This window comes from Berghia stephanieae, chromosome 11 (genome assembly GCF_034508935.2).
Source record: "Berghia stephanieae isolate SIO BIC M18660-M18661 chromosome 11, UCSD_Bste_1.3, whole genome shotgun sequence".
In the NCBI taxonomy this organism is placed as follows: domain Eukaryota; kingdom Metazoa; phylum Mollusca; class Gastropoda; order Nudibranchia; family Aeolidiidae; genus Berghia; species Berghia stephanieae.
Genome location: NC_088370.1, coordinates 3,945,446 through 3,953,708, shown reverse-complemented (window position 1 = coordinate 3,953,708; position 8,263 = coordinate 3,945,446). Strand labels below are relative to the sequence as shown.

The window sequence follows — 8,263 nt, the reverse complement described above, 5'->3', positions numbered from 1 at the left end:
AATGCAGGCACTCTTTTGGTTAGATAAAGAATAGATAAACTAAACCCGATCAATGGAGCTGAGCCAAAAATGTAAATAGTTAAAAGTACATAAAAATGCTTCAGAAAAAGTGTGGAGCGGGCACTTCTATCAATAATGATGAGAAAAATGGTGTATGGAGAAGTGCCAGAGGAAAAGAGAGAATAAAAAGACACGGGATCAGTGCCAAACTCAGGATCAAATTGGAACGGCACCCTCTGTCTGGCCGAGAGAGAGAGAGAGAGAGAGAGAGAGAGAGAGAGAGAGAGAGAGAGAGAGAGAGAGAGAGAGAGAGAGGTCGCACAACCGACTGAGCTATCCAGCCACACCCCGTGATTTTTTATTTTCTGTTTTCATCTGTCACTTCTCCATCATATTTGTCTCATTATATTGCTTCTAATTTATTATTATTATCGAAAACCTGACCTTTTTCTATTTTCCGTCTACTAATCATGATTAATCTCGTTCGAATTAAAGTGCTTAAGTACAGACGAAATTGGTTAGCGACCATAGTTTTACATCAAAGGAATACGAGGTTGCACAAACGCTCAGTAGCCATATCAATCTCTGGTGTCGTATCTGCTCTTTCTTTAATCTGCGTTATTTACCAGCTTCCACCATAACAATTTTAATCTGCCAGATGGCCACATGCATAGCCAAAATTGACCACAGTTAATCGTGTTTCTACTATGATTATCTATCTATTTCATAAAAAACGTTTTTCCTAGTTTGATCGATTTTTATTTAAAAAACTAAATATTTTAAAGGAGATCAGAATGTTTGTAGTGTTTGATCACACACATGAGTTTATATTATCTATTACTCCATTTTCGAAGTCGAAATTGGTCATGAAGAACTCATCCATCTGGCAGTCCTGCCATATATCTTCAACTTTCTCTTTCGACTTACACTTACAACTCAACTTTCAGCTTTCTGCGAAGATATAGGTACCTATGTATTTTACATTGATCAACCAACTATCCACTAACCATAATCCACAGCTATTCTTCCAACTTGGGAGACTCAGACTTAACTTTTGTCACTCAGTCAAATATCAATCGAACAGAAAAGCTGGAAGAAAGGGCAAGGGTAAACTCATGAAGTGACAAAATCAAAGAAAATTTCCACCCTGGCACTTTCGGCTTTCGGAAAGTTTTGGTCCAGTCGTCGGGAGTAAGTAGAAACAATGGTATGTAGCCTAATTAATTCCCACGTGAATTAGTTTTCTGCCATTGTTTTGTTTACTATTCATTTCGACTCTGAATTTTTCTGAAACGAAGAGTTTCAGTTTCAGTCAATTTTTATAGAGCTCAGGTCCCGAGCTCTGCGAAAGGTAAAAATTTTTGATTTGCATTTTTTGAAAGAATGTGCTCTCCAGAGCATTTTAATCTTTATTTGAAGTAAATCGGGTAATTTTACATGAAGTTATAGTCAGATGTATAGGAAAGGTATCCAGCAACATTTCTCAAATTTCATACTTTTTCAACTTGCTGTAAAAAATATTTAAATTTAGAAGTGAAATTAAGCTTTGATATTCATGAAGATGTACAAAAAGGGTTGATTTAATCATTTATGACAAGAACTCATTTTGGACGAAAATTGATCTTTTAGCTAAACTTGGCAATATCTCATTTCAAACTTTTTCACCATCCGACAGATTATAATGTCATTCACATACAGTAGAATTACTTTAAATTGAAATTTTGGAGACCTTCTAAACCATTTCGGTTTAAAGACATTTTGGTTTAAAGCAAGTTCCCGCTTTTCAAGGGTAGTAACTATTTAAGGAATTTGCTCATTCATTCGTATCATGGGTTTCCCCTTAAATGGAATGGTTTAATAAATGCCGTCTTCATAACCATTAAAAAAATTGTTTGTTTTTTGTTTTTTTTTAATTTTATTTTTTATTTGTGTTTTTTTTTTTGGTGTGCTTTAAAAATATTTTTGGGGGTTTTTGTTTTCAATTCAAAATTGTTGAAAGTTGACTTCGGGATGCTGTTTTTACATATCTCCGTCTTGATCAACTTTTTTTTTCATCAACTTCACATAGTATTTTGATTTTAAACTCCGTGTAAGCACAGTGCTTTCTTTTACACATCATTTAGTAAAATGTAAAGCTAAAATAAGATCGAAAGTTCTTGTGCGATAATTGATAATGAATGATGCGCAGCTACTCAGAGGTGAAGTGAAATGGAAATGAAAAAGCGTGTCAATGCTAAGCTGTCTACTACAGACCTCTCTTTTGTTGAAAAGTCATTAGGTTCAAAGGCCTAATTACATAGAACCTCCCCCCCACCCTCACACATTTTCATTTAGACAAAGTGGAAATGAAATGGCATGTCAATGGTAAGTGGTAAGTTGTCTACCACCCCCCTCCTTATTGTTGTGTTGAAAATCCAGTCAGTTCCAAAGCATCAACACACGAGTGAGAACATCTCGCTTGCGTGATTCTACACCCCAACTCCCCCTCTTTCGCCTGCCAGTCACCAGTTGTCTTCCTTTTCTAGTCTGTTCGATCGTGGTGTTGGCCAAGCCCAAGTGCCGTGATTGAAGTGTTTGCCTACCCCCCCACCCTCACCCTCATCTTATACTTACGCTCTGTGTTTAATATCGCTGGGCATTATTACATGTGGCCTCCTTCCCGAATTTTTGAAGAAAAATAGAGAGAGAGAAAAAGAGAAGGTGCTCTCAAGTTGTTTCGGTTTAAAGAAAGTCCTGCTAAGAAGTATTTCGGTTCATAGTAAGAATTAGTACAAAGATAATGAAGAAACTGGTACAATTTATTAAATTCTTTGCGGTTTAAGGTATTTTTCGGTTTAGCTTCTTTCGGTTTCAAGTAATTTTACTGTATATTAATGTAAATGGCATGGAGCAGTATTCAAATTTTTACTTGTGTTTCTCTTTTTTTTTCTCTCATCTCAGACTCCTTCCTCTGACTGCCAATTTTATTGTATCAAATAACCACCCAAAAAGGAACAACATGAAGGTCTTATAATGTTGACCAGTTATCAAAATCACTTTTATCGGATTTGAATCGAAAAATGGACATTAAAACAGAGATCGTAAGTGATGAAGATGACAATGAAGTCTGCTCTGGTGGTGAAACTCAATGGACAGATTGTGACAGGAATGATGTAATCAAACCTAAGCTTGAGGAAGATATTCATTCAGTTTTATATAAGGAGGAAGATTTAACAGATGATCCAATTGAGTCAGAAACGTTAATATGTGAAAGTGAGGAACTACCCTGTGCTACAACCAGTAATCAACGCGTCATTGATCAAAGTGAAATGAGTGAGGAAATGAGAGTTATGTTATCTTCTTATCAACACATAAGAGAAGAACCTGCGGATATCGGCCCTGAACCGATGGAAAATGACAGTGATCGTCAACCAGTGAAGTTGGAAACAGCAGGACATCTCGTATGCAAGGAAGAAAGTCTTAATGATAATTATGATTTTTATGCGGATGATGAGTTGTATAATTGTCAACAAGGGATGGGCAATATTTTATCTTCGGAGACTGCTGTGAAACTAGTTGAGAATATTATAGTTATAGAGTTGGTGAGTGACTTAAATTTTTTTGTTTGTTTATTTTTGGTGGTTTTTTTTGGTGTTTTCTTTTAGTTTTTTGGGTTTTTTTTTTTTTTTTTTTTTTGTTTTTATTTGGTTGTTGTCTACATTATTGATATCTCTCTATAATGCTCCTTTTAATACACACATCTGTACAAAATTTTCTTTTTGGGACAAATAAAGTATTTTTTAATATTATAATAAAAATGATGACGATGATAATAATAATAAAATATAATAATGATAATGATAATAATAATAATTATTACTATTATAAGAAGAAGAATTATAATAATAGTGATAATAATAATATTGATAATAATAATAATAATAATAATAATAATAATAATAATAATAATAATAATAATAATAATAATAATAATAAAAATAATAATAATAATAATCATGATAATAATATAGTAGTAATGATGATGATGATGATGATGATAATAATAATAATAATAATAATGAATGTCTTCTTCACTATGATAAAAAAAAAAAAAGGATCATCTCATATCTTTTGAGAATGATGAATAAATGAAGGAGTTAATCAATGTTCTTTTTTTTTTTTGTTCTTTTACTTAGATGAAGGATCATACTGAAAATAATCATCGTCTCAATGCAAATAGACTCTGCCGAATATGCTGCAAAAGGGTCCAAACTTCTCCTGAGAAAACAAAAGGATGTGCAACATTGAAAACAATCAATTACAAGCGTGAAATTCTTTTATATTTCAATGTGGATATTTCAAAAGATGGACTGACATTTTCAGAGAATATTTGTAAGAAGTGTGTTGCAAGGATCCACTACCTCAAGAAAAAAGATCGAGGCCTCAACGCTCTTAATATTGCAAGAGAACTTGCTTCAAATAACAAGCATATATGGTGTGAATTTGACCCTTCTTTGTCTATAACCCAATGTACTTTATGTCGCCTCCATAATTCTCAATGCAAGGGAGGTAGACCACGCAAAAAACCTTTTCCCAAACTAAAACAACTTGAGACATTTGCCAACGTGCCTCATGTGGAACTGGATATTCCACCAACCAGCCAATACGCTGAGCCACATAGTCCTAAAGAAGAGCAGCCTTACTCCTTGTCTGCTGATCCCTAACATATAACTGCTCATGGTTTTGAAGTCCATTATTTTCAATCAGAAAATCTTTGCTCATCTTCCATGGAGAGCAATTTGTGAGACCTTTTCAAGTGTGAATTTGATGAATAAGCTTTTACTGGTTTGTCGTGGTCAGGATTTAAAAAAAAAAGTGAAAGTCAGGTGTCCTCTATGTCAAGTGGAGATTTATGTAAGCTTTTGCTTACAAATCCCAACTCATTTATCACATCACAACCTATAGCAACATAAAGCCATATAGTTATAGCTGTATTATTTGTGAGGAAAAATTCTCTTTAAATGTACATTTTCTAAAAGTTCATTGAGAGAAAACAAAAAGTCATGTATGTTTGGTTTACAGCTGTAGATTTAAATTTAATTCTCTCTTCGAACTAGAAAATCACATGAATACCCTTGTGAGATTTGTCAGAATTTTTTTACAAAATGCTCACAAAAATATTCACCCCAAAATATGTTTGTGTGTGATCTATTCGGTAAAACATTCAATCTGTAAAACACTTGGCACGTACACAGAAAGATTCGCTTTGGAGAAAGACCCCATGTTTGCCATCGTTGTAAACGCACCTTTTGTTTTAGAGAGAACTTGACAAGTCACACATACAATGTCATAAGATTTCATCTTTTGTCATGGAGAATAATTTGGTTTCAAGCAAAAATTTAGTATTAGGATTGGCTCAAAACCAATTAACAAGTGATTTAACCAGCATTCGAACAATTAATAGCACACTTGTCTTAGGTTGAATATTTGACACAGATAAGCACATTTATTAAACAAATGCTGACTGTAACGACTTTGATTTTAAAATAAAAATTTATTAAAAACCAACACGAGTAAACATATAAAATACATGATGTTACCCATAAACAAGAGTTGATGAAATTATACACCAAAAATATATGATTTATGTCACCCATTGGGTCACTTAATACCTATATGTACCATAAACATTTAATGAAATTATACACCAAAAACATATGATTTATGTCACCCATTGGGTCATTTACTTAATACATATTTGTACCATAAACAAGAGTTGATGAAATTATACACCAAAAATTGATAATTTATGTCACCCATTGGGTCACTTAATACCTATTTGTACCATAATCATTTAATGAAATTATACACCAAAGATATCTGATTTATGTCACCCATTGGGTCACTTTTTACATATTTGTACCATTAACATTTAATGAAATTATACACCAGAAATACAGTAGAATTACGTTAAACCGAAATTTTGCGGACCTTCTCAACCATTTCGGTTTAAAGCAAGTTCCCATTTTGCGATGTTTTTCAAGAGTGGTAGCTATTTAAGGAATTTACTCATTTAATCGTATCATGGGTTGTTTCCCCTTAAATAACGTTGTAGGTAACCATTTTTTAATTTTTTAATTTGGTGTGTTTTAAACATTTCTTTGGGGTTTTTGTTTTTCCATTCATAATTGATGAAAAAGGTGAGTTCGGGATGCCATGTTTTTTACATACCTCCGTCTTGCTCAACTTTTTTTCATCAACTTCAAATAGTATTTTTATTTTAGTCTCCAACGTGTAAGCACAGTGCTTTCTTTTAGACATCTTTTAATAAAATGTGAAGCTAAAATAAGATCGAAAGTTCTTGTGTGATAATTGATAATGAATGATGTACAGCGCGGGTGGTTGGATGGGAGCATCAACCTTGAATCATATACCTATGATGTTCGCATGGGTGTACGATCCGATAGTGATGTCGTTTCTTCTTCTCTTTACTAGCCTATCCTGCTTCTTTGGTTTGTGATTGTATTTTTGACAGGGGATATTTTTTTACTGTAAATCCTCTGCCTGTTTGTTCTTGGTTATTTATAATTTAGCTTATGATATCTTTAGGTTATGATTTTGATTGACATTTGTACTATTTTTGTTAGATTGCTTGTTTTTTTGTTTCAGCGGTCTCTCATATAACCTCAATTGTGTTGGAAGAGACCTAAAGCAACAAACAAACCAAAAAAAATGATGTACAGCGACTCAGAGGTGAAGTGAAATGGAAATGAAAAGGCATGTCAATCAATGGTAAGCTGTCTACTGTACACCCCTCTTTTGTTGAAAAGCCATTAGGTTCAAAGGCCTAATTACATAGAACCACCCCCCCCCCCCTCCTTTCACCCCCTCACACATTTAAACAAAGTGGAAATGAAATGGCATGTAATGGTAAGTTGTCTACCACCCCCACCCACCCATTTTTACCGGTAAAAGTAACAATCTAGATAACAGCTGTACAATAGTAATGAATTAAATGTTGATTGATATACACGTGTAGAAATTACAAGAAAGATAACAACATGCTCCGTTGCTACCACAGATTATATACTGTATTAAAACATAAATAAATAGCCGACAAGAACAGCTTGTGTCTATCGACTCAAAGTCATTATCGTTGAATTATCATCTGAAAAGTGAATAACAGAAGAAGGTCTCGGACGAGAAGATGTGTGGATGAGGGGGGATAAAGGAGCAAGAGGACTGTGATTGAATATTGATAGCAAATTAATGATTGTAGAGATAAAATGAGCTAACAAACATCTGTGACTTACGAGTGAAAACTCCTAATGGAATCCTTCTGTTTTCGGTTAAGGCAACCAGTGACAACACACGTGTGAACCATCTTTTCTCAACGATCAAGCTTGATTAGAAGGTTCATTTTTTTTTCCCGAGAACGTTAGTGTGTGGATCCTTGATGTCTCAAAGAGAATTCCTGAATTTTATAATACAAGCTTTACTTGCACTTTTAAATATATTTGACCAAGACAAATGAAAAATCAAAAACAACAGCGAATAATCATATAAGTAAATGTGTGCTCAGCAGTTAAACAAAGAAAGATGCTGTGTATCAAAGTGTGCTAATAATTAAGCGTGAGGTCACACACACCCATGCCGGTATTGTTTGCCCCAAAGCAAAATAGCCTTATCATGCCACAATGGGCATGGCCGCGATGGTTCCTTGCGTGGCACGCGTGACGTCACCGCCTCTCACTCCAGTTCCTATTATAATCATAAGCTTCTTGGTTATCTGTGATATATTTCTTGAAATAAGAGTTTACGATATCAGACTTGCTGCGATCAGACCATTTTGTATATTGATGTTTAGCAACCATTTTTTCTGGTGATTATTTGCTTCCTTTTCCAGCAAGCTATCCATTTGGTTCATTAACTGTTGCTTGCTCAGAAAGATAGCTGGACTGTTCATGTTGTTGAGGTAATATTATAGAACAAATATCTGAATTGCTGATTTCCCCTTCTTCATATGAAACTCTTTGAGGCTGTGGTGTACCGTCTACTGAGTTCAACAAGAAATTACATACACACTTTTGTGATTTCTGTCACTGCCAATGGACACTGGTACACATTTCTATTGACAGATTCAGAGTGCCCCATGTCAGGATAAAAAATGGTCCTTTGTTCTTTTGGAATGTCTAATTGAGCAAACATGGTGGAAACTCAATGTCTAAACTTATCAGCAATCAGGAGGTGAGGCTGCTTCAGTCCAGGACAACGTTTTACAACA

At 34.3% G+C, this 8,263-nt stretch overlaps 1 protein-coding gene across 2 annotated transcripts; it reads left to right on the top strand.

Moving 5' to 3' along the window:
* Nucleotides 1–885: 885 nt before the first annotated feature.
* On the top strand, nt 886–7,636 carry LOC144957057 (uncharacterized). 2 transcript variants are annotated; one of them, XM_078888015.1, is made up of 3 exons: nt 886–965; nt 2,941–3,581; nt 4,176–7,636. In XM_078888015.1, exons 2-3 carry the CDS (start codon nt 3,060–3,062, stop codon nt 4,701–4,703), a joined length of 1,050 nt encoding a protein of 349 aa, XP_078744141.1. In that variant the 5' UTR covers nt 886–965; nt 2,941–3,059; the 3' UTR covers nt 4,704–7,636. The 2 variants fall into 2 exon arrangements, with proteins under 2 accessions (XP_078744141.1, XP_078744142.1); XM_078888016.1 differs by having other exon boundaries at nt 905–1,207.
* Nucleotides 7,637–8,263: the final 627 nt, after the last annotated feature.